The sequence below is a fragment of the Artemia sp. Qi Xiang Cuo genome, chromosome 6 (assembly GCF_049724085.1).
Source record: "Artemia sp. Qi Xiang Cuo chromosome 6, ASM4972408v1, whole genome shotgun sequence".
In the NCBI taxonomy this organism is placed as follows: domain Eukaryota; kingdom Metazoa; phylum Arthropoda; class Branchiopoda; order Anostraca; family Artemiidae; genus Artemia; species Artemia sp. Qi Xiang Cuo.
Window position 1 is genome coordinate 68,320,250 of NC_142799.1, and position 27,406 is coordinate 68,347,655.

The window sequence follows — 27,406 nt, forward strand, 5'->3', positions numbered from 1 at the left end:
ATATCTCTGATGAAAGTACAAAAAATAAACTTTAGCGTAAAGAGCGAGGTAATTATTAGGGGGGTGAATCCAATCATATACGTAATAATTTCTGTTGGTTTTAAGTTTCAATGTTCCTCCTTACTTTCCATTGAAAAAATCGTTTTTTTTACTTAATTTCTGATCATTTTTTTAATAATGCTGGGAAATCCAGCGTTCCGTCCATAGCAATGTTCTGTCCCCCATGAAAACTTCTTCAATGGAAAGATCCTCCCACGTAACCCCCGATACATGCCCCCCCCCCCCAACTACCAGATAAAATCCCCACTGAAAACTTCTGTATACTTCCCAATAACCAATGCAATATGTAAGTAGAGGGGGTCTTGCTACACTAAACTAACAAGAGGGTGCCCTTAACATACTAAACCAGCAAGATGAGACCCAATCAGAGGACTAGAATCCGTGTTCGAAAAGGCCTACAATACTAAACTAACAGGATCATTGACCTCCAAATCAAATAGCTAGAAATATGACCAAGACATGTGACATCATCAGATAAGGAGATTTCACCTCGTGAACATTCTTATCAGAGGGTCAAAAATACTGACGGGACAAGATATCTGTTTGACACAACTTCTCCATGAGACATGTTTATAAATTTGGAAGGTTTCATGGGAATTTAAAATGTATCTGTACCCACTTACCAGAACATAGGAAACGCCAGAGATTAATTAACATTTTCGGGGATTTGAAAGTAGAAACGAAAAAGGTAAGATATCTTAGGGAATACTAACTCTATTAAGAGATACATATTATTTTTATTTTGGTGGTTTTCAACTGTGGTCTGTATGATACACAAGTACCATTTAAGCAGCGTTGTCAATATAAAATATGCTTTAACATTCTAGTATACTGAAAGGTTGATACTAATAAAGATGTAGATGCTAAGGAAAGAATTTTAATAAAGAAATTCAGAATAATCCTTAGAAATCCTTAGAAATCAACTAGTGAAATGATTATGAGTATGAACCATCAAGGACTGCAACCCCCAAGGACCTCAACCTCCAAGGTTCCCTCTCCCCAACCTACAAAGGGCCCCCAACTCCGACTTTTTGGGGCCCATCCCCCCATTTTTTATGCTTTTTGAACTTTTTTTTACATGTCTTAGAATGACATAAAACATACTTAAAGCATAAAAAATTCACTTTTAAGTTAGATTTCTTAACGTATGTAGATGTGTGTTGTCTGAAACCTATGATTTGGGGTGCTTGGTTTACTATTTCGCACTTTTCTGACCTAGGTTTCTTAGCTTGTCGTAGGTGTGTGTTGGCTGAAATCTATGATTTGAGATGTTTGGTTTACTATTTTAGACTTTTCTTAGCTAGATTTCCTAACCTTTCGTGGATGTTTGTTGCATGAAACTCATGATTTGGGATTTATAGTTTGCTATTTTGGGCTTTTCTGAGCTAGATTTCGTAACCTTTCGTAGGTGTATGTCTGGTTTTATTAATAATATTTGATTTTCTAATAAAGTTGGGTTTTAATTTTCAGAAATAAGAACATCCATGTTTAAAACACATCTGATTTTATTATTAACATTTAATTTCTCTTTAATAATTGGGTACATTTTAGTGTATTTTTTTAATAAAGTAGGGTTTTAGTTTTCAGGAATATAAACATCCCAGTTTAAAATACATCTGATTTTATTAATAACATTTTCTTAGCTAGGTTTCTTAACCTTTCGTGGATGTGTGTTGCATGAAACTCATGATATGGGATGTCTAGTTTTCTATTTTGAACTTTTCTGAGCTAGATTTCCTAACCTTACGTAGGTGTACGTCTTATTTTATCAATAGTATTTGATTTTCTAATAAAGTTAGGTTTTAAATTTCAGAAATAAGAACGTCCATGTTTTAAAATACATCTGATTTTATTAATAATATTTGATTTCTTTCAATAATTGGGTACATTTTTGCATATTTTTTTAATAAAGCTGGGTTTTAGTTTTCAGAAATATGAACATCCCAGTTTAAAATACATCTGATTTTATTAATAAAATTTTCTTAGCTAGGTTTCTTAACCTTTCGCAGATGTATGTTGCATGAAACTTATGATTTGGGATGACTAGTTTGCTATTTTGGACTTCTCTGAGCTGGATTCCCTAACCTTTCGGAGGGGTATGTCTGGTTTTATTAATAAAATTTGATTTTCTAATAAAATTGGGTTTTAATTTTCAGAAATAAGAACATCCATGTTTAAAATACATCTAATTTTATTTATAATATTTTATTTCTTTTTATAATTGGTTACATTTTTGCATACTTTTTTAATAAAGTTGTGTTATAGTTTTCAGAAATATGAACATCCTAGTTTTAAATACGTCTGATTTTATTAAAAAAAATTTTTTAGTTAGGTTTCTTAACCTTTCGTAGGTGTATGTCTGCTTTTATTAATAATATTTGATTTTTTAATAAAGTTGGGTTTTAATTTTCGGAAATAAGAACATCCATGTTTGAAAAACATCTGATTTTATTAATAATATTTGATTTCCTTTAATAATTGGATATATTTTTGCATATTTATTTAATAAAGTTGGGTTTTAGTTTTCAGAAATATGAACCTCCCAGTTTAAAATACATCTGGTTTTATTAATAACATTTTCTTAGCCAGGTTTCTTAACCTTTCGTAGGAGTATGTCTGGTTTTATTAATAATATTTGATTTTCTAATAAAGTTGGTTTTTAATTTTCAGAAATAAGAACATCCATGTTTAAAATACATCTGATTTTATTAATAATATGTAACTTCCTTTAATAATCGGGTACATTTTTGCATTTTTTTTTAATAGAGTTGGGTTTTAGTTTTCAGAAATATGAACATCCCAGTTTAAAATACATCTGATTTCATCAATAACATTTTCTTAGCTAGGTTTCTTAACCTTTCGTATGTGTATGTCTGGTTTTATTAATAATATTTGATTTCCTAATAAAGTTGGGTTTTAATTTTCAGGAATAAGAACATCCATGTTTAAAATACATCTGATTTTATTAATAATATTTGATTTCCTTTAATAATTGGGTAAATTTTTGCATATTTTTTAAAAATAAAGTTGGGTTTTAGTTTTCAGAAATATGAACATCCCAGTTTAAAATACATCTGATTTTATTAATAACATTTCCTTAGCAAGGTTATTTAGCCTTTCGTATGTTTATGTCTGGTTTTATTAATAATATTTGATTTTCTAATAAAGTTGGGTTTTAATTTTCAGAAATAAGAACATCCATGCATAAAATTTATCTGATTTTATTAATAATATTTGATTTCCTTTAATAATTGGGTACACTTATGCATATTTTTTAATAAAGTTTGGTTTTAGTTTTCAGAAATATCAACATCCCAGTTTAAAATACATCTGATTTTACTAGTAACATTTTCTTAGCTAGGTTTCTTAACCATTCGTAGATGTGCGTTGCATGAAACTCATGATTTGGGATGTCTAGTTTGCTATTTTGGACTTTTCTGAGCTAGATTTCCTAACCTTTTGTAGGTTTTTGTCTGGTTTTATTAATAATATTTGATTTTATAATCAAGTTGGATGTTAATTTTCAGAAATAAGAACATCCATCTTTAAAATACATCTGATTTTATTAATAATATTTGTTTTCTTTTAATTATTTGGGTACATTTTTGCATACTTTTTGAATAAAGTTGGGTTTTAGTTTTCAAAAATATGTACATTCACGTTTAAAATATAACTGGTTTTATTAATAAAATTTTCTGAGCTAGATTTCCTAACCTTTTTTAGGTCTATGTCTGGGTTTATTAATAATATTGGATTTCTTTTAATAATTGGGTACAGTTTTGCATATTTTTTAAATAAAGTTGGGTTATAGTTTTCAGAAATATGAACATCCCAGTTTCAAATACATCCGATTTTATTAATAATATATTCTTAGCTAGGTTTCTTAACCTTTCGTAGATGTGTGATGCATGAAACTCACGATTGGGGTCGTCTTGTTTACTATTTTGAACTTTTCTGAGCTAGGTTTTCTAACATTTCGTAGGTGTATTTCCTGTTTTATTAATAATATTTGATTTTCTAATCAAGATTACCTAATTATTAAAAGAAATCAAATGTCATTAGTAAAATCAGATGTATTTTCAACATGGATGTTGTTATTTATGAAAATTAAAACCCAGCTTTTTTAGAAAATCAAATATTATTAATAAAACCCGACATACACCTACGAAAAGTTAGGAAATGTAGCTCAGAAAAGTCTAAAATAGCAAACTAAACATCTCAAATCATGAGTTTCATGCAACACACATCCACGAAAGGTTAAGAAACCTAGCTACGAAAATTCTATTAATAATATCAGATGTATTTTAAACTGGAATTTTCATTTTTCTGAAAAAAAAACCCGACTTTATTAAAAAAATATGCAAAAATGTACCCAATTATTAAAAGAAATCAAATAATATTAAAAAAATAGATGTATTTTAAACATGGGTGTTCTTATTTCTGAAAATTAAAACCCACTTTGTTAGAAAATCAAATATTATTAATAAAACCAAACATACACCTACGAAAGGCTAGGAAATCTAGCTCAGAAAAATCCAAAATAGCAAACTAAACATCCCAAATCATGAGTTTAATGCAACACACATCTACGAAAGGTTAAGAAACCTAGCTAAGAAAATGTTATTGATAAAATCAGATGTATTTTAAACTGGGATGTTCATATTTCTGAAAACTAAAACCTAACTTTATTTAAAAATATGCAAAAATGTACCCAATTATTAAAAGAAATCAAATATTATTAATATAATCAGATGTATTTTAAACATGGTTGTTCTTATTTCTGGAAAATAAAACGCAACTTTATTAGAAAATCAAATATTATTAATAAAACCGGACATTTATTTATTTATTTTTTTTAGCCAAGTAGTTACCTGTAATACATTATACACCTACAAAAGGTTAGGAAATCTAGCTCAGAAAAGTCTGAAATAGCAAACTATACATCCCAAATCATGAGTTTCATGCAACACACATCCACGAAAGGTTAACCTAGGTCAGAAAAGTGCAAAATAGTAAACCTTGCACCCCAATTTTTAGATTTCAGACAACACAAATCTACATACGTTAAGAAATCTAGCTTAAAAGTAAATTTTTTATGCTTTAAGTATGTTTTATGTCATTCTAACACATTTAAAAAAAGTTGAAATAAAATTATCATGTTAAAAAAATAAACTTCAAAAAACATACAAAAATGGGGGGATCGGCCCCAAAACATTGGAGTGGGGGGCCCTTTGGAGGTTGGGGAGAGGGGAACTTGGAGGTCGAGGTCGTTGGTGGTTGCAGTCCTTGATGTTTCATACTCATAATCGTCTCACTAGTTGATTTCTAAGGATTTACGGATGCTTCTTAATCTCTTTTCTTTTCTTGACAACTACATCTTCATTAGTATCAACTTTGGTTTATATCCTAGAATGTTAAAGCATATTTTACATTGACAATACTGCTTAAATGGTACTTGTGTATTATACAGAACACAGTCGAGAACCACCAAAATAAAAAATAATATGTATCTCTTAATAGAGTTATCATTCCTTGAGATGTCATACCTCTTTCGTTTCTACTTTCAAATCCCCGAAAATGTTAATTAATCTCTGGCGTTTCCTATGTTCTGGTAAGTGTACACAGATACATTTTAAATTCCCATGAAACCTTCCAAATTTATAAACATGTCTCATGGAGAAGTTGTGTCAATCAGCAATCTTGCCCCGTCAGAATCTCTATCTCCCTGATAAGAATGTTCACGAGGTGAAATTTCCTTATCTGATGATGTCACATGTCCTGGTCGTATTTCTAGCTATGGGATTTGGAGGTTAATGATCTTGTTAGTTTAGTATTTTAGGCCTGTTCGTACACGGATTCTAGTCCTCTGATTGGGTGTCATCTTCTTAGTTTAGTGTGTTAAGGGCGCCCTCTTGTTAGTTTAGTGTAGCAAGACCCCTTTTACTTATGTAAACATTGGGCAAGTTAATAACTTTCAGACCTTCCCCGGGGATTTTGGGGGATTAATTCATCCTCAAAAACATAGCTATTGTATTTTTTGACCATGCTGAACAAAAAGGCTATCTCAAAATTTTGATCGGGTGACTTTGGGAAAAAATGAGCGTGGGAGGGGGTTTAGTTGCCCTCCATTTTTTGGTCACTTAAAAAGAGTGCTAGAACTTCTAAATTCCGTTCGAATAAGCCCTTCCTAGGACCACCAGGTCGACACGATCACCCCTGTGAAAAAAAAAATAAACACGCATCCGTGATCTTTCTCCTGGCAAAAAATACAAAATTCCAAATTTTTGTAGATAGGAGCTAGAAACTACTATAGTACGGTTCCCTAATACGCTTAATATGATGATGTGATTTTCATTAGAGTTCTATGACTCCCAGAGATTGTTTTCTCCTTTTTTCGAAAATAAAGAAAAATTTCTCGGGCGCCTAACTTTTGATGGGTAAGACTAAACTAGATGAAACTTATATATTTGAAATCACCATGAAAATTTGATTTTTTTGATGCATCTATTGGTTTCAAAATTCCATTTTTTAGGGTTTCGGGTACTATTGAGCCGGGTCACTCCTTGCTTACAGTTCGTTACCACAAGCTGTTTGATTTTAACTTACGCTCCTCTATTCTATTTTTGAGGGGCTTATCCATTAATTTTCGGGTAAAGGTCTTTTTTGATACCAAGTTTATATGGACAAAAAGATGAAACTTTTCATTTAATATCTTATAAAATCTTTTATGAACTGTGAGATGAACTCTCCATAACCAAGGAAGTGGCTTCACATAGATCAAGTGCAAAAATGTTGTCAGTAAGAGAAGAACAGGAATTAGATACTCGAGTCGGAATAAGACATTTAGGGTTTACACTGTATGATAGATTACAGTCTAAGAAATGAGAAAAATGCCTATCAACTCTTTGCTAGGTAGATGGAAGTCTCTTCATTAAATCCAGGTTGAAGTCATCAATAACCATAAACGGCATTTGGATATACGATAGTAGACTTAATATACTGTATTGTTTGTTTAGGATATATAACTTACTTAATGATGGAGGTCGATAAGCTACAACAATTACTAGTTTATCATTAATGGACATAGAACATTAAACAATACAGCTTTCAATAACTGTTTCGGTATTTATCTCTTTTTCAATTTTTGAAAATATTTGTTGCAATAATTGCTAATCCCCCACGCTCTGTTGTGTTCCATTTACGTAAAATAAATTGAAGATTATCAATATTAATTTTATTTGTAAAGTGTTCGTCTAAAAAAGTTTATGTACCCTAGAGATAACTGCATCTAATACGTGAAGAAAATTCTCAATTACATCCTGTAGGGAGAGATAAGAATATTGTTGAGAATTTCACTCGTTTCATGATCTGAAGTTGTTTGAACAATGGTAAAAAAGTTCCTTCACATTGAAAACGTAAGACTTTACGTTACGTTTAGTCCTAAGGTTGTTACTTTTCATGTTACGGGTCTTACGTTTATGTTCCTTCACATCGAAAGTCTTCCCTTCACACTGCATCGTCAATTTTCAGCGCTACCCATGCAAAAAATTGGTTTTCCTTGTTGTGTAAGGAAGGGGGCTGTAATTTCCTTTTTCTAGGTTTTTGACCATACTGACTCCAGCAGTATACTTTTCATTTTGATCTGACGCCATTTTAGAGGGGCTTCAGGCTTTTTTTAACCTTTTGTAGCGAACACTGGCAAAGGGAAAGGACACTGCATGGCAGTTTCCAAATTTCTCTAAATCTGTTTATTTTTTTTCTTTGGTTTCAGTTTCATGGCAGGCATGTCTTCTTACACATTTTTAAAAGCTTTATGTTAAAAAGCGTCTCTTTGCATTGTTTTTCACCATATCCCATAGAATTTTGACAACTAATTATGGCTAATAGATTTTTTTCAAAGAAATCTATAACCAGTTACTACATTTCAAAACAAAGCCATAGAAATGTCAAAAGTATTTTCTTATATCATGTTTTTACTCTGGTACTAGTGTTATTATTATTAATTATTCATATTTCTGGAATATTTATTTTTTGTAGACATTTTTTTCATATATTTTAATGCTTACCTTAAAGAGAGAAAAAAAAAGCTTTATTAAGTTCGTATATAAAACTAAAAATACACTGAATGGGTAAAGTATTTTTAAATTGCCTTCATGATGTCCATCTGCAACTCTAATTTTGAGTCATCCGGTTCTTTATTCAGATTAGATAACAGTGATTGCAGAAAGTACCACTCCAGATCATGCTGGTCATTGCTGTTTTTTTTTGTCATAATTGCTTGCTGTTCGTTCAGGTCTTTTTGATCTCTAGACCCTGTCTTTGTTCTATTATGAGTTTTATTTTGACTTGTTGATGCATTTATTTGTTGCCTACTAGAAGCTTGGGAACTTTGGATATCTGTTGGATTGTTAATGAGAGTTTTTTCACTAAGGGTAATAAAATCAGCATCATTCACTTCAGCATAGTTATATTGTTGGCACCCCCTGCACACTCTGAATAAATGTCCACTGATATATTCTCATCTTGAACAGTGTTCCCTTTTGTCTTATGGTTCCTTTCAATTATATGTTCAGAAAGTAAGTTCATTGTTTGTACAAACTTTTGGTCTTCTGTCTTTAAGCTTACATTTGCACCAGATTCGTTTGTAGATATCCTTTTTTCTTTAGATGGACATAGTGGTCTCTCAGGTTCTCAAGCTCCCCCATCTTTTCATAGTATCATTAACTAGAAAAAACCACAATGATGACTAAATTTTGCAGGTTTAAAACTTTAAACATACTCATTTTATAGCCCGATTTTTATTGTAGCTTATTCATAAAATATATTGTGGAGATTTAGTTAATTTTTCTCCTCAATAGCACAAACTTCATAGCTAATTAATTCTATGGAGCAACAAAAAAAGAATTTTTGGACCACAGAAAGTCAAGGATCACTTAGAAAAGAAGTAAAATTTACTGTGCCTTAAATCAAATTTATTGAAACAAGGGCTTTGCCTACACCCAATTATACAACACTTGTTAGGGTACTAACTGAATTAATATCATTTCTTTACTAATATAATAGCTCAATGCATAAATACTCAATAGTCTCAACTGTATTTCCATTTGCTTATCAAAGTTGAGTGTCACTTAAAACATGTTGGTGATGTGCCAAAAAAACCATGCATATTCAGTGTCCTGATTTGAAGCTTTAAAATACAATACAATTTGTTGTGTTTTTATCAAATTTTAAGGTTTCTATGAGTGCAACAAAAGTTAGTCAAAATCAACTTTTACTTGAAAACAATATCCACATACAGGTGTTTGGGAAATGAGGACATATTGTTTACTGTTCTCTTTTCTTTCTTTATTTCAAAGTTTATATTTTCCTATGACATTTTTCCTTCCTTTCTGACAAAGTTCTTAAAGATCACACATTACATAGATATAATGGCCAAATATTATTTCCAACTATGTCATTCAATTCTTTTTACTAAATGGTTTTATCCTTGATTTAAATTCTTAGTAATGTTTGGTTGTTGATATATCTATCTGTGTCAATAAATCCATACAAATATATTTCAACACCACAGGAAATATTGCTGTAGCCCACTGTGAATACGCTGTCTATTGTGAATTCCATAAATATAATTTTTACATGTTGGAAATGTAAATAAAGTGTTGGTGTAAAAAAATAATTTAAAATATATAGCCTATTGCCTATTTTATAAACAGAAGTTTGCAGATCAATGATGATTTTAATATTTTTGTACTTATTTCCAATAAAAACTTGGGTTATATTGTACAGTTTTATCATTTTGAGAAAAAACAAATAGCCTTAAATAGCCCATAGTGAACCCAATCATGGGGAATGGCATTACAATACAAGGTAGCATTACAGATCAGCAGCTTTGTAGGAGAAAATTGCTTAATAAAGTTAAAAATATACCATTAGATTTCTTGTTTTATGCTCTTTTCCTGTATCACATGTGTTTCTGACAGTGCACCTTATCTTCCCTAATGTTCCTGGATATATCCCTAAGATAGCCTATATAAAACTTCTACATTGCCAAAGAAATTAACTTAAAGTCTTTATTTTTTCTCAATGATCCTAAATCTTTTTTTATAGAGGATGTTGAGAAACTAGATCAAACTATCCATTTAAATGTACCAAAGTAGGTTAGATCCTAATCTAAATTTATTCTTGCTTCAACCTCATAAAGAACATTTTAAATCCTGAGTTAAGTTACAAAACTAATCTCCTAAATATCATTTTAAATGATTAACTGTACCACAAAAGGTTTTATTTTAACCTCAAACCCAAAAAAATTAAATAAAAACTAGCAATATTTATCAAAGTATAGCCTATCCTAGCCTAGGCCCACAAATCGAGACAGTCCATACTTACTACTTTCTTTCCTGCTGATGAAAAACTTGGCTCAGACTTTCCAAAGAATTTAGTTTAAATTGCTTGTCCTTGAAAACAGGGTCCTTTGAGCTATATAACCTTTTCTAGCTTCTGCAAACTCAAATATTTTTTCATCTAAAGGTGCTTTCACATTGCTACGTCATGCCTTTCACACTGCCTTATGCGTCTTATGTAACCTTTCACATCAAGAAGTTACGTTATGTTTTGGTCGTTATGTTCTCTTACGTTCGACGTAACGTAGGATTTTTTACATAGCATAACGAACATAGAAAATAGAGTCGGGCTCTATTTTTACGTTACGTTACGCAAAAGTTTCAAGCTTTGTGGGATAAATGGACTCCCTTGATGAAAAAATAATTGATTTTGTCAAACAACTTCCTTTTTTGTACGATAAAAAGCAGATGGACTATAAGGACTCTGCAAAGAAGCTAAACGCTTGGTCTTCATTTGTTGAGAAAATCAACAAAGAATGTGGAAGAACTTTTCTTGGTAAGTTTCTTTGCTACTTTTCATAGGCAAAACTGGTTTAAGAAATGCTTTTGGGGGAGGTAGAAACCCCAGTTTTATGACTGGTTGCCACCTACATAATGTTCGTTTTCCTTTCATTTCCTTTGTTTCAGTATCTACATAGGCTAGTACTCTTTGTACCTTTAAAGCCTAGTAAAAGAGCCTTGGAAGGTGATTCCATCATAGCTCACAGTTATTATGGTGGTAAAGGTGCAGTGTAGCTCCCCCTGTAGTATAGGGTGCAGAGGCCCTACAAATAGAACTGCAATATACAGTAAGAAGTGTGTTGTTTGCATTCTGCTTCTACTGGATGTTTGCTGCAATCTGTGCAACTTTACAACCCAATTGATTGAATAATATACCCTTAGAAATAAGCTGTTTTTATCAGGGGGAGCTACACTGCACCTTTACCAAAGTTATTATGGTGGTAAAGGTGCAGTGTATCTCCCCCTGTAGTATAGGGTGCAGAGGCCCTACAAATATAACTGCAATATACAGTAAGAAGTCTGTTGTTTGCATTCTGCTTCTACTGGATGTTTGCTGCAATCTGTGCAACTTTACAACCCAATTGATTTAATAATATACCCTTATAAATATGCTTTTTTTATCCGGGGGAGCAACACTCCACCTTTACCAAAGTTATTATGGTGGTAAAGGTGCAGTGTAGCTCCCCCTGTAGTATAGGGTGCAGAGGCCCTACAAATAGAACTGCAATACAAAGTAAGAAGTCTGTTGTTTGCATTCTGCTTCTACTGGATGTTTGCTGCAATCTGTGCAACTTTACAACCCAATTGATTGAATAATATAACCTTAGAAATAAGCTGTTTTTATCAGGGGGAGCTACACTGCACCTTTACCAAAGTTATTATGGTGGTAATGGTGCAGTGTAGCTCCCCCTGTAGTATAGGGTGCAGAGGCCCTACAAAAAGAACTGCAATATACAGTAAGAAGTCTGTTGTGTGCATTCTGCTTCTACTGGATGTTTGCTGCTATCTGTGCAACTTTACAACCCAATTGATTGAATAATATACCCTTAGAAATAAGCTGTTTTTATCAGGGGGAGCTACACTGCACCTTTACCAAAGTTTTTTTTCAGCTGTGATGGAAATCACAGATTTGCCCTCAGTCTTTGGATTTTGTCTTTTTACCATTGGATACTAGAGCAAAAATACCTTATAAGCAAACCTGCATGCGAAAATGCCACTTTTATCTCCCTGGCTTTTCAAGATAGAGTAAATTGCTGCCATTTGATTGATTTTTTTAAACTTCTGTAAGTGACCACTGATTTCAATATTGTACTATAATATAATGCAACTCTGAATACAAATAGGTATTAACATCAGTGGCATAAATTCAAGCCCCTAAAGTAATAACATGCTTAGACAATGAGTAGCTCTGTACTTCTTTATGATGCTATAAATGACAAGTTTTAAGTTTAGTAGATCAACATGGAGATCAATGTTTTGCAATAAATAAACTTAGTAGCCTATGCCAAAGCTTTTCAAATTGCAAATCCAGATTGTATCCATAGCTCCTAGAAGATTAGTGGTTATATCTAAACTTTACATAGCACTCTAACTGGCCTTTGCCATTGGATTAAACTTTACATAGCACTCTAACTGGCCAAGTTGTCTTTCATTGCAAGATGCTTCCTATTGCTGTTTATTTAATAAGTCTATTAGCCTATAACCCCAGTAAGCAATTAGTAGATTGTTTTCCCTCAACTTTTGTGGAAAAATCAATTTAACTACAACAAAATCCAAATCGATCTCAGTTTTAAATTTAACATTACTATTAAAGAAGGATTATAGGGGGAGGCGATTTATCCAGTTCATTTATTAGAAAATAGACAAAATGATACTTCCTAATACTGAACTTTTGAAAACTCAGACACCTCACGGCACGATATTTGTTATAAGTTATTTGCTTCTCTAAAATAGGTGTCTAAGAGGCAAATGTAGGAATAATACACTTTTTAGTGATCTATTTTTATAATTGCTGCCGCTTCGCGGCCAAAAATAGGAGGGCTAAGCTCCAGGTCCTGGTCCCTCCCAAGGTTTCAGCAAATGACACCTCTGCATTGTTTGAATTGTTACTTGTTTTACAGATATTTCTTTCATTGCAGTTGAGGACCTGATGAAAAGATGGACCTGCCTTCGGGAAAGATATTCTAGGATCAAGAAAAACTTGAAACCCCCAAGTGGATCTGGTCTAGCAGATGTCGACATAAAGCCGGGAGAGGTAAAAATGCTGATTGCGATGGATTTTTTGAAAGATGTGATTGTGCCTAGAAATAGAAAAACCTTCAGCAATGTTAATCAACCTAAGCCAATGATGACTGATTATACTGACGAGATCCAGCCATATGCTTCAAGTGATACTCAAGGAGAAGTTACCGAAATAGAATCTGATAAAGAGATTGAACGTACTTTCATTATTTATTCCCCAGAAGATTTATTACAGGAAAGTTGCGATCCAGGGTCTGCTAACTTGTCGAAAGAGGAGAACCTACCAAAGGAATTCACAGTATCACCTGGTCCTGTTCATCATGTTAAGAGAAAGAGATCAGGAGTCAGTACTTCTTCTAAAGTGAAGGAAGACAGCAGTGAGCTAGAGGAAACCCTGAAGAACTACCTTGTTGAAAAAATTTCTTCAAAGAGAAAGAAAGATGACACAAGTGGTCCCACTTCAGATCCAGATTTCATGTTCCTTCAGTCGATCTTACCCCATTTCAAGCAAGTGGCGCAGGAAGACAAACTGGACTGTCAACTTGAGATTCTGAGTATCATCAGGAATTATAGAAAGAAAAATACATTGCATACAGAATGAGCTTCTTTTGTAATTGAAGTTACCTTTTTCATATATATTTTTGTAAACGAGATTGAAATAATGTTAATAACCTTTCTGAGATTATTCTTTGCTTTAATTCTTTGTTGCAGTCATCCATAAACAGTTTACAAAATTAATTAAAGGAAAAAAAAAGTAAAATATCGGGACTAATCAAAATGAGCCTTGAAATGCCCTCTGCATTTGTCCTCTCACTGAACCAGCTTCAGTCATGAAATAGTCTGCCAACTTGTCTCGTAGGTTTCGGGTAGGTCTTGAGCTGTGGTTGCTAGTGGCCAGGCGGTTATCTCCCAAGCCATCAGATGATGCTGAAGAGCTACCTTCAGGAGTGACACCTCTATTGACAATAAGGAAATTGTGAAGGCAGATTGCTGTCTGCACAATTTGACAAACTTTTTCTCTCTGGGCTATTATCTCTGTTCTAAATATGCGAAATCTTTGTGATAGAAGCCCAAAACTGTTTTCTATTATCCTCCTGACCGAGTTTAATCGATAATTAAATATCCTCTGTTGATCATTCAGTTTTTTGCCAGGATATGCTCTCATTATGTATGGTTTCAGTGAAAACGCTTCATCACCAATCAAGAAGTGGGGAAAAGCTATATCTGAGCCTGGTAGCAATTTGTTTGCAGGAAACTGTATGCTTCCGTTTTCAATGGCTTTTCCCAAATCTGATCTTGCAAATATGCCACCATCGCTTTCACTGCCATAGGCGCCTACATCAGTAAAGCTGAATTTATAACTGGCATCACAGACAGCCAGTAGTACAAGGCTATGGAAACCTTTGTAGTTGAAGTCCAGAGATCCACCTTTGTTTGGACACTGCATCCTTATGTGCTTCCCATCTATTGCACCTACACAATTTGGCATTTTGTATTTCTTCAGAAAATCGTCTGCAATTTTTTCCATTTGACTTTTTGAGGGTGGTTGCAGGTAAGTTGGTGACAGACTATCAAAAACAGCCTTTAAAGTTTCACTTAGAATTCCACTAACTGTAGAGAGTCCCAGACGGAAGTCGTAATGCAATGAAGTCATGGAGGCTCCTGTTGCCAGGTACCTCAAAGTTAGTGCCAGCTTGACTTCAGGAGAAATAGCTCTTCGAAAGTTTGTATCCTGCTTCCGAATTTTATCTTTGACTTGCTCAAATATGTCAAGGTATTCACTTCTTGAAAAACGGGTAAAATTAAAAAACTTTTCTTCATCATCACACAGAATCATGTCTTGTAGAAGGTTCAACTGTCCAAATGCATCTCTGTTTTCAGATGTAAAAATAGGTCTCACCCAATAGTCTCTTTTCTTTTTCTTCTTTGGGCTTTTTCCTTTTACACACAAAAGAGCTGCAGAAAGCATCAAAATTTCATCATCAGAGCTGCTTGAGTCTTCACCGTTCCACATATTGCTAGTTCAAAAAAAACCGCTGCTGCTGATAGTGACGAAATTATGGATTTTTATGTAGAGGCTTATGGGTTTGTATGTGAAAGTGGACGTAATAGTGTGAAAAGGGCTCCATAACTTAAGAGACGTAACGTAACTTAACGACATAACGTAATTTCTTACGTTTCAATGTGAAGGAACCTTAAGTTCCATTTTGCTCAAACGTAAACGTAAGAAGTTGAAATATTTTGAACTTCTTCCGTCAGACCTCTAGCATTGCGTTTTGACTTACGGATACGTTAACGTAAGGTCTTACGGAGGGTTATGAGTCTTACGGAAGGCTTACGGAGTTCAGTGTGAAGGGGAGAACGGAAAGCCGAAATTCAATGTGAAGGAACCTTTAATGGTTGAAGATTGAATCTTTTTCGGATTCTATAAAGTATTAATAAAGGAACATGAATAATGAGGGAAAGCATATGCATAATTACAATTGAAATGAAAACGTACTAAAACCGTTTTTTTAATAGGACAATAGAAAAACTTTTTCATACAAAATAATTGTGAATACCCAGTTTTACTTCCGGAAGCCAGAAACATTACGCTTCCAAACGTGAAATTGACTAATTCAAACAGAGATGTGAAATGGACTTTTATAATCCAAATGTGGACTTAATTATTTTTATATAATTTTTTTTCATTGTCCTACTACAAGTTTCACCGTCTTAAAAATATTTGCATTTTTGTAGTAAATGAAAAGGCACTAAAGTAGTATTGCTAATTACCCAGTATTTGCAGATTAAGGTCAGCCAACACACTAATTTAGACAGGACCTTGTCTACCACGTTTTCCTCTCCTTTTGAATTTGTAGGCAGAAAAAAAACTGTTTCCGGCTTTTTTGTTACAAGTGCTGTTAGAATATTCATGTTTCAAACAGTTCGTGGTAACGAACTGTAAGTAAGGAGCGACCCAGCTCAATAGTAACCGAAACTCCGAAAAACAGAACATTGATACCAATAGATACATCAGAAGAATCAGATTTTTTTGCTGATTTTAAATATATAAGTTTCATCAAGTTTAGTCCTACTGATCAAAACTCAAAACGAACAAAATATATTACGTATATGATTGGGTCCGCTCCCTAGTCAATACCTCGCTTAGAATGTGCCAGCCATATGCTCCGGCACTAGAGTTGTCAAACGGGTCCTGATTTAGACAAATCAATGCTCAGCACATAGTGTTTTAACACAAGTGTTGATATGGAGTGAGTAATCCATCACAATTAAATCCGCTGGATTTTTTTGCGAAAAGTTAATTGTCCAATCTAACACGGCTCAAAAACTTGTTCTTTATAGTACAGAGACTAAAATCAAACTGTACTGATATACTGATATAATTAGGTACAACTGTCGTTCTCAAATTTTGTCCACTAGGAAAATATATTTCAAACAGTTCGTGGTAACGAACTGTAAGTAAGGAGCGACCCAACTCAATGGTAACCGAAACTTCAGAAAACGGAATTTTGATACCAATAGATATATAAAAAGAAATAGATTTTATTGCTTATATCAAATATATAAGTTTCATCAAGTTTAGTCCTACCCATCAAAAGTTATGCGCCTGAGAAAATTTGCCTTATTTTCGAAAAAAAAAGGGGGAAACAGCCCCTAAGAGTCATAGAACTTTAATTAAAATCACACCATCAGGCTCAGCGTATCATAGAACCCTACTATAGAGGTTTTAAGCTCCTATCTACAAAAATGTGGCATTTTATATTTTTACCAGAAGAAAGATCACGGATGCGTTTTTTTTTTTTTTTTTTTTTTTTTTCATTCCCTGGGTTGATCGTATCGATCCAGTAGTCCTAAAATATCGTGAAAGGGTTCATTCGAACGGAAATTAAAAGTTCTAGTGCCCTTTTTAAGTGACCAAAATATAGGAGGGCAACTTGGCCCGCTCCCACGCTCATTTTTTTCCCGAAGTCACCCAATCAAAATTTTGGGATAGCCACTTTGTTCAGCATAGTAGAAAATATAACTAATATGTCTTTGAGGATGACTTAATCCCCCACCGTTCCCTGGGGGAAGGGCTGCAAGTTATAAACTTTGCCCAATGTTTACATCACAGTTTATATAATTAGTAGTATGATCTTTCCCTATTTCACCCATTATAAAAACCCGGACAGAGGTGCGAGTGCTTCAGAGAACGCATAAACATAAGCGACATTAGATCTTTTCACGGGTAGACCAGTCAGATCTCTCTTGAACGCGAAACTTGGCTTCAACGTTGGAACACTAATTTTGAAGAAAATAATTTTGAATTAAAATATTCCAATACATACATGAAAATCGGTAATTAGTAGTGCAATGTTATTATTAGATGTTTTTAGGAATTAAAAATAGGTTTCGAAGTCTCAAGTTGGTTTCAAGGGTATTTTGAGAAAGTTTCTGCCAAAATACGTGTTCCAGTGTAATATACACTGGACCGCTGATGCCAGATTAAATTAGAGAAGCTGTTTGTATGCGCCGATATATATATATATATATATATATATATATATATATATATATATATATATATATATATATATATATATATATATATATATATATACTGCGAAAACTTTACGAAAAAAGTGGCCATTCTGTTGCCCTGGAAAATCAAACCTACAATTTAGCGGCTGAAATCTTTGAAATGTATAGCTAAAAATGTATTATTTCTTATAGTTCCCCGTTAGAAAAAAGTTTTAGAAATATTTTGGAAATTGTGCCGTAAAAGGTCTAAGATTATACAGACTCAGCAGTAAGAAATGCATTTTATTTATTTTCTGGTAAACAAACTGGAAGAATATTCTATAATAGGAGCTTTTCTAGTGTAAAGCCCCGTAAAATTTTGGAACTGCCACTAAAATGTGTGATGTCCTTCAATTTTCTTAAAATTCCCTAAGAATTTTACGAAAACACTTTTTAACAGACGTTTGGTATTTTCTGGGATAGGGCTATTGTGGCAACTTTTACCACAGCAACCAATAATTAGAACCCAAGTCCTAAAATTGGTCTCAATCAAGAACCCTTATCGCTATCTAAATTCACAAAGTGCAAAGATTTTCAAACAGAGGTGTTTATTGTTTAAAGTTTAGGAAAGGTCTGCCCATTTCATACGAAAACATTGATTGAAAACGAAACTAGTCTTATCTGGGCTCTCCGCCAAAACAGGTAACTAGCCTTTTCAAGTATCACAGCAACTAAAATCTGAGAAAATAAATATCACGACGTGAAAAAAAATGATAAACCATTCAGTGGTGGATCAAGAGGGGGGTGAGGGGTACCTCCTAAATTAGTCTAAAGTAGTGTAATTTACCTAATTAACGCAAGTTTGCCATAATTAAACTTGCTCCTAATGTAAGTTTATCGGATCAACCTATTTTGGGCCCCCCCTAGGAAATCCTGGATCCACCTCTGAAACCATCACGTCTATTCCACCAGTTATTAGAAGAAGAAAAAACTCCTTGTTTTCACAAATTTTATCAACCCCCGCCCCCCTTTTTATAAAATCCTACATAGGCTAATCAGTTGAGTCCACTGTATAAAAATAATAGATTGTCATAATTTGTATATAAATTAACGTTTACGTTTGGATTCGGGCCCATTCATATTTTTCCGCTATGGTGGCGCTATTTGCAACTTTGATCATGTTCTATAGGTTTCACCCGGTACAGTTTATTGGTCAAAAGTAAGATATAGGGCGAACCCATGCCAACCAATGAAATTCATTCTCGTTTAACGTCTAGACTTGACATTTCGCCAAAGTACGAAATATTAGCTGAGATTTGACTACGATATAAGAGCCGGCGACTTTTGGATAAGGTATATTTTGAAGTAAGATTGAAAAAAAGAAAGAAATGAAGGATCAGGAGTTTCTAGTGCCTGGTATTTTTTACTTGTTTAGCTGTAAATATGAAATGCTTATTTTAAAATCAAATTACCAGTTTTTCCCCGTCGCAGATTCTTGCGCGATATAGTTGACTCGAGTAGGCTAGCCATCTCCGGGGTGATCAAAAAATTTCTTTCTAAAGAAAGAAAATTATTTCTTAGACCACACTGCCTTTTAATTTACAAAAATGAAGAAGATAAAAATGGGTTTAATTTAAATAAAGCTTGATCCCACTCAAGAATTACGCTGTGTAAAATTCGAGAACAAACCTATACCCGGTTATTCTTGTGTCTGTATTAAAAGACAATTAGCTTATACTCAATGAAAAAAAAAGTGTCAGGTGATAGAATAAATGAGAGTTATGTAATATGGGCTATATATTTGCATATTAGGGGGGGGGCTAAAGTATTTGGATAATTTGAAATTAGAAAACAAGTCTTATTTCATAATATGCAGAGTAATTGCAGGTAATATATTTTGCATGCAGACCCGCTATATCTTAACCCCACCCCCTAGTGTGTAAACATATAGCCAAATGTGTTTCTAAAGAATTATATTTTCATCCCGTTTTTTTTTTTTTTAGGAATTGCCTAGCTTTACTTCTTGAGTCGGGCTGCTATAACAGAAAATTAATAACGCTTTTTTTCTCTCTCGAGTTTTTAACCGAAGAAAACATTTTTACGCAATTCGAAAATCTTTTCCGATTGTAAAATGAAATATTTTATTTAAACACATACCAGAACAAAAGTAATTGAAATTTGTAATGCTATTTTTAAGTCATTAACCACTAGGTTGTTTTTTCCGTCAGTTAAGCTTGTACCATATTGTTGACTAGCTTTTTTGGGGGTGATAGGTTTCTTATTGCAAAAAAAAAGTATTTGTTGTAACATTCGTACCAGTACGCCAGAAACAGATTATTGCTTTTTAGAAATATCTAGATTTAGAAGTGCTGACCTCAAACAATGTGTCAAAGAGGGATTGACCGCATGTCGTTTCAGTGGGAGAATTTTTTTATTCATCTCAAATCATTTTCGAAAATGCAAAAATCACCTTTGTATCGTAAAAACTTGTTAACTTCATAAGAAGACAAGCATAGACGATATTGCGACATGTTATGCATGGGACGCATCAAAGTCACGTTTGTCAACAAAAAAGCCGAATTTCATTAATGACCAAGGCCGTATCCAAGCGGGGGGAATTACAGCGTTTGAATCTCTGCCCCCATTAAATTTTTGTCCTACTCGCAAAAAAGTAACAAAAATTTTATATACTCATTTTTTTGTCACTCCTCCCCCCCCCCCGAAAAATACTCTCACCCCCCCCCCCCTAACAACAATCCTGGATGCACCATTGTAAATCGTATGTGGTTTTTCTTTATTTTAGCGTCAAACTCGTATTTCAGAAGCAGAAACCTAATATCTAGATTTAGAAGTACTGATCCCAAGCAATGTGGTAAAGAGGGATTGACCACACGTATTTCAGTGGCAGAATATTTTTTTTCAATCTGAAATTATTTTTGAAAAGGCAAAATCCACCTTTGTATCGTAAAAACTTGTTTACTTCCTAAGGAGACAAGCATAGACGATATTGCGACATTTTATGCCAGGGCTGCATCAAAGTCACGTTTGTTGACTAAAAAGCGAAGTTTTATTAATGATCGAGGCCGCATCCAAGTGGGGAGATTTACCGGGTTTTTACCCCTCCTTCGGCCAATTTGTTTTGGCTTACTCGCAAAAATGTAACAACAATTTTTACAAAATCAATTTGAAAGTTTTTTGTAACTCCCCTCCTCCAAAAACTATTTCAGCCCCCCAAACAACAATCTTGAATGCGCCCTAGTCAATTATATATGGTTTTGGTACTTGTCTAAAATATAAAACACACTCGAGAACTTGTGTTGCGATTACCCGGTTTTTCACGCTGTCTATACCAGACAATAACCTTCGGCTTGTTGAGAAACCAAATAATAGCTGTTATTTTAGTTTAATATTTAGTTGGTATTTTGGTTAGGTTAGGTTTTGTTAGGTTAGGTTTTGTTATGTTTTGTTACTAAAGCATTGTATTTTCATCATACTTTGTTTTATTTCAAGCAGTCACCAAATTTCAATTCTCGAGTGTGTTTTATATAATATACAATTACCGTGGTTTTTTGTAATTTTAGCTTCTAAATCATATTTCAGAAGAAAAAACATAAAATGATTCCTAACGTTGAGAAGTTTCCACACAAGATTACCCCCTTTGGAGACACTAAGCGTAGACAGTAATATTATTGTTAGACCCAAGGTATCTAGCCTCTCTATGGGAGAGAGAGAGAAAGAGAGAGGGGGATTAAAAAATTACCTTTAAAAAAGTATCAAAAATTGATAATATAATGTGTAAAATTGTGTCGTAAAGCTATGGGAATCGCAGTCACTAAACTCAGCATTTTCAGAACTAAATACAAAAGCTAAATAAATTTAAATTTGAAGTCTGACTCGATTCCGATAGCATTATCAAATAACCTGATACTAGACTGAAGGATAACATGTAGAAGATTTAAACAGGATTCAAACTTAAAGATTTGTTTCTACAAAATCACTCATTTTTTTTAATAAAGTTCACTGAAATCAGATATACAACTGGGGTATTGGGAGACGCGGCCTTACTGGTGCGCAAGGCCTTGTGCAGTCGGCACTACGCGGGGCCTGACGTTATGGTCGTAATATAGCGGGAGCAATAATAATATAACCTCCAGCGGGACCGGTAACAATGTGATTCCTAGGGTTCAGCAAGACTGTTGTGGTTTAGGGCCAAAAAGGTGTCTAACAAACGGGGGTTTTGACAGTTTTAAAATCGTTGGCCCTGCTTAATATAAAGGGGGAGCGCAAATTTGGGAACTCAAGTCGTACATTCCACGGTTTTTTCTGTGAGTCCCCTCATGAAGTCACAAAATCACTCATGTGATTGTAATTCATAACATATTTGGCCCTGTCAGCGCGAGGCCCGGTGCGGTAGCACCACTTGCCACCCCCAAAGGACGGCACTGGCTATTAAAGGGGTTGGAATCGAAAGTCCATACTAGATACTTAAGACCAATAATAATCTAGTATAAAAAAAAAATTTGAGTTATCAGATTGTCCAGCTGTGATACTAGGTAACTTTCTGTTGCTCCTTATTTTCAGTTGAAAAACTTCTTTTTAAACTTAATTTCTGATTGTTTTTTTAAACAATGCTGTAAAATCCAGCACCCCCTTCATAGCAATTTCCTTTACCCCATGGAAAGATCCTCCCACATAACCCCCGATCCCCCCCACTACCAGAAAAAAATCCCCCTGAAAACATCTGTATATTTCCCAATAAACAATACTATATGTAAACAATGGGTAAAGTTGATAACTTTCAGCCCTCCCCCAGGAACTTTGGGGGATTAAGTTATCCTAAAAGACATAGGTACTATATTTTTGACCATGCGGAACAAAATGGCTGTCTCAAAATTTTGATTGGGTGACCATGGGAAAAAATGAGCGTCCGAGGGGGCCTAGTTGCCCTCCATTTCTTTTGGTCACATGAAAAGGGCACTAGAACTTTTAATTTTCGTTTCAATGAGCCCTTCCACGATATTCTAGGACCACTGGGTCGGAACGATCACCCACGGGGAAAAGAAACAAAAAACAAACACGCATCCGTGATCTTTCTTATTGCAAAAAGTGCAAAAGTCCACGTTTTTGCAGGTAGGAGCTTCAAACCTATTAGGTAGGTTTTTTGGATACGCTGCATCTGATGGTGGGACTTCCATTAAGGTTCTATAACTTCCTTGGGGTGCTTCTCCCCGTTTTCGAAAACGAGGGAAATTTTATGAGGCCCGTGACTTTTGATGTGTTGGACTAAACTTGATGAAACTTATATATTTGAAATCAGCATTAAAATCTTATTGTTTTGATGTATCTATTGGTGTCAAAATTCCGTTTTTCCGAGTTTCAGTTACTATTGATCTGGGTCGCTCCACACTTGCAGTTTGTTACTACGAACTGTTTGACAATATTAGCTTCAGCTCGGTGGGAAACGCCATTGTAGCTATATTTTAATTAAATATTTAGTTGTTTTTTTTGTTAATTTAGGTCGTATTTTATGTAATGCGGTCTGGGCGCCCCCCTCCCATAATTAATTGTTGTAGTCTCCATAATTTTGTTACTAAACTATTATATTTACATCTTATTTTGGTACATTTCATTATGACTAGCCCATCTTCACTTCTTAAGTGTGGTGGCTATAAGACACAAGTACCATAGTAACAGAGCAAACATTAGTTTGATCTGATTTTGATTTAGCTTTTTTCGCTTATATTGAGTCGGGAGGGGTGCTGTAATAAATTTTTCCCCGAATCGCCAACCCCAGGAACGACTTTGTGATGGAGTGGGGGGGGCTGCTGTCAGTGTTGTTGATCAAATCTCATAGAAACATCTTAATAAAATAACAGTAGTACTACAAACTGTATTTTTCCAAATAATATGGAAGCTTTTTTTTAGCAATCCACCAACCCTGAGATGGTTGCCGGTATAATTCTAGGATATACAAAAAAAAAAAAAAATGGAACAAGGTAATTATTAATTCATATTTGCAGTAATTTTCTATTAATCAGAGTTTCATGCTTCCTTCCATTGTTACCCACATAGGCTACATTGGAATATATTCAAATAATATTTGGTGCTTACATGTTATAGCGACCACACCAAAGAAGTGAAGTTAGGTTAATCATTTTGAAATATACCAAAATGTTAATGAAAATATTATACTTTAGTAAAAAAAAAAAAATTATGGAAAATACAACACAGAATTATGGGAAGCAGGACGGCCAGAACACATTATATTTAATAATTAGATTAGCCGCCTCTATATATTAAATATTTAATTAAAATATACGCCCAAAGTAGTTTCTCTCGCTCAGGCTAAGCTGATTATCTTCGAGTGAAGACAGAGAATCGATTTCATTACAGATCAAGAGCAAAGTGTGGTCGCTATAACACGCAAGTACCTAATATACTAATCTAGTAATTATATTGAAATTTTAGCGGAAATTGTTTCATCAGGTCAAGAATGTGACAATATTTTATTTATTTCACTTTTGTTGGTTTGACATTACGAACAAACTGTTGATGAGAAATAAGTGGAAAAAATATCAAACAAACAATATCTACAAAGTTAGTTTCTCAACTGGGACTATAGCCAGTCTAGGCATTAGATCCCATTTTAACAGTAGTGATTATTATACTGGAAAAAGCTTGAATGGCAAATGTATAAGTATATTTATTTTTTTGCAAGCTAACTTTCAAAAGATCGCCCGTGATTCGGTATAATTTGAAAATAAATGAATTAAGAAGATTCTATCGTTTCCATGCTACGTTTTCATTACTTTTCTTGTGGATTGGTAATAAATTCACATAGATAAATTAATGAAACGTATATAAATAAATTATAATCGGATTTGTTAAACAACTTTGAACAAAACAATATCCAAAGACATAATTTCCATTTTACTGTAACCAAATACATCGAATGGGACATCCAAAATTAGATACTTTTAGAATTGTCTTGAGGTTTGCTTTATTTTCTTCTTCTGTTTTTATTTCCCGTGATGAAACTGTTTAAATCACTGAGTCCCATAAATTACAGAGAAGAATATTCCAAAGTAGTCTAGTCAAGAACTTTGCCTTGTCTTTTTGTCAGACCGTAACTGTAAGGCAAAACTGCATTTTGTTAAACCACCCATAACCACCTACTCTAAAGGCATTACATTCACCCTTCATGACGGATCCGCCTTTATTTCTTTGAATGAGAAATAGCGAAGTAGAGTCCATCTAGCGGTAACAATTAATGCTTTTTCAAGCAAGTTTACATTATTTTGTACAGTAAATTCAAAGCAATTTTAAAAATCTGGCACGGCGAATAAATAGATCTGAAGCTAATGAACAATATGGTATACAAACCTTGTCATTTCGGTTGAAATAGTAGCTTCAGCTTAGTCGCAAAATTCCATATTTAAAAAAAAATATTTTTCTTTAAAAAAAAACTGAAGCAAATTTAAAAAAAAAGTAATGCAGTGAATTTATAAAGTCAAATCTCAGCTATCGAATAATACCAAAATTTTTACCTTTCGTTGAAACTTGAAGACGGTACGCGATCTATTTAAAATCGGCCAAAAACATGCATGGTAAGCATAAGTCTTAAGTCATACCTGTGAGATGGGAAAGTTGCAAACAACTTGGCCGGCTCACCAAGTTTTTTTCTGCTTTCGCAATTACGAATAATGTACTTTCTAACCATTTCTCATTGATTGACGCATACACACTAATCAATAAATACACAAATAAGTGGGAGGAGCTTTTTGTTCGCACCGAGAATGAAGAGCCAGAAATTATCTGCGGTAAACTTACTGCTAATTATATAAACTGTGGTTTACATATAGCATTGGTTATTGGGAAGTATAGAGGCGTTTTCAGGAGGAATTTTTATTCTAATGGGGGTTGGGTTTGGAGTAGGGGTTACGGGGGAGGATCTTTCCATGGAGGATATTTCCTTGTGGGAAGGGACATGTCCATGAAGGGGGCACCGGATTTCCCAGCATTATTTAAAAAACAATCAGAAATTAATTAAAAAAAAGTTTTTTTCAACTGAAAGTAAGGAGCAACATTAAAACTTAAAACGAACAGAAATTATTACGTATATGAGAGGGTTCGCCCCCTAGTCAATACCTCACTCTATACGGTAAAGTTTTTTTTAGTACTCTCAAAAGATCTATCTATTACAATTAACAGGCCTTTGTGATTCAGGGGTTTGTGATTCGAACAAAATTCATACTTTAGCGTAAAGAGCGAGGTATTGACTAGGGAGCGAACTACCTAATATACTTCATACAAACATACGAATATAGAAATTCGTTACGTAAGTTATTTCGTAAGTTACGTCAGAACATAATGTCGAGAAAGCCAATTAGCCAAAAAAAGGAAAATTAATATACGAATTTGGTTTTAATTATTCATGTCCGGTGAGCCAAAATTAAAGCTGCATTAATTCAAAAACGTTCAAAAACTAACTAAAAAAACAAGTTTTTTTAACTGAAAGTAAGGAGCGACATTAAAACTTAAAACGAGCAGAAATTATTCCCTATATGAAAGGGACTGTCCTCTCCTCAACGCCTCGCTCTTTACGCTAAATTTTGACTCTGTCTCACAACTTTATTTTTCATAACAATAAAAAACTTTAGCGTAAAGAGCGAGGCGTTGAGGAGGAGACAGCCCCTTTCATATACGGAATAATTTCTATTCGTTTTAAGTTTTAATGTCGCTCCCTACTTTCAGTTAAAAAAGCTTGTTTTTTTTAGTTAATACGTCCAAAAACCAATTTAAATAGGGCTTTAACTAGAAGTTATATGCCATTTGGGATGGAGGAGGAGCGTGCGTAGCTGTGTTGGCCGCTGGTGGCTTGGTGCTGCGGTGAGTTGTTGTTAGTAGTAGTAGTTACATGCCATTTCATTTTAACACTAATTGTTTTATTTTTTGTTGCAATTTCAGGAAATAGAAGAAATATTTATCGAGTTGAAGAAGAAAAAAGAAAGTATGGATACTCTTTCTTCAAACCACCTGCTGGGAATATGCATGGCCTTCGTAGCGGGCTCAATAGTAGCAGCAACCAGAGTGATCCCAAAGCGTTAAGGAAAACTTTCTATGATTTTTTTTTCTTTATATCCTATTCTCGTGTATAGGGTATACCCTTTATACCCTAAACACGAGCTGAAATAATAGTGGGAATATCAGGATTAGCGTTAGTTGTAGTAGTAGTATTAGTAGTAAGCAGGTATGGTGCTCATATTTGTGCCTTTTCGTTCCAGGACAATTACCCATCCTCATACCCTGATAGTTTAAATTTAAAATTTTATGATGTTTTTAAGATATTTCTGATATGTTCTGCTCATTACATGTATGCACATAGTGTGTTTTGATTTAGCCCAGCAATCCCTGGAACTTCCAGACTAGCACCATTATCGTTAGTAATATTAGTACTATCAGCAGTTGTTGTACTATTACTAGTAGTAATAATAGTATGCTGATAGTGCATGTTATTAGCTCAACCTGCCTCTCAGCATGCTCAGAAAGTTTCAACCTAATACTCTAAGCCGTTCTTATATAGTCATTTGACAGTTTTAATTTAATTTGACATGCCCCCAATATTTTCTGAAAATCTCTTTTTTTTGTACCCTAATTCTTAAAAGTGTTATTAGTAGTAATTGTAGCAGTAAGGGTAGTAA

The 27,406-nt window shown here is 33.8% G+C and overlaps 2 protein-coding genes across 2 annotated transcripts in view; both read left to right on the top strand.

Annotated features, from left to right (window-relative positions):
• LOC148951544 (atlastin-2-like) overlaps positions 1 to 27,090 on the top strand; it is a 137,520-nt gene extending 110,430 nt beyond the window's left edge. The window contains exon 7 of the mRNA XM_089091047.1: positions 26,673 to 27,090. Coding sequence (XP_088947173.1) covers positions 26,673 to 26,813 — 141 coding nt within the window. The 3' untranslated portion in view covers positions 26,814 to 27,090. The remainder of the gene's footprint in view (positions 1 to 26,672) is intronic.
• On the top strand, positions 5,734 to 13,923 carry LOC148951545 (uncharacterized). Its single transcript, XM_089090361.1, has 3 exons — positions 5,734 to 5,869; positions 13,100 to 13,709; positions 13,914 to 13,923. Exons 1-3 carry the CDS (start codon positions 5,734 to 5,736, stop codon positions 13,921 to 13,923), a joined length of 756 nt encoding a protein of 251 aa, XP_088946487.1.
• Positions 27,091 to 27,406: the final 316 nt, after the last annotated feature.

Excerpts from the sequence above, each read along its gene's own strand:
- LOC148951545 (XM_089090361.1), top strand. The coding sequence starts at position 5,734 with ATGGAGAAGTTGTGTCAATCAGCAATCTTGCCCCGTCAGAATCTCTAT. Across the intron at positions 5,870-13,099 it reads TCTAGCTATGGGATTTGGAG|TTGAGGACCTGATGAAAAGA; the intron begins GTTAATGATCTT and ends CTTTCATTGCAG.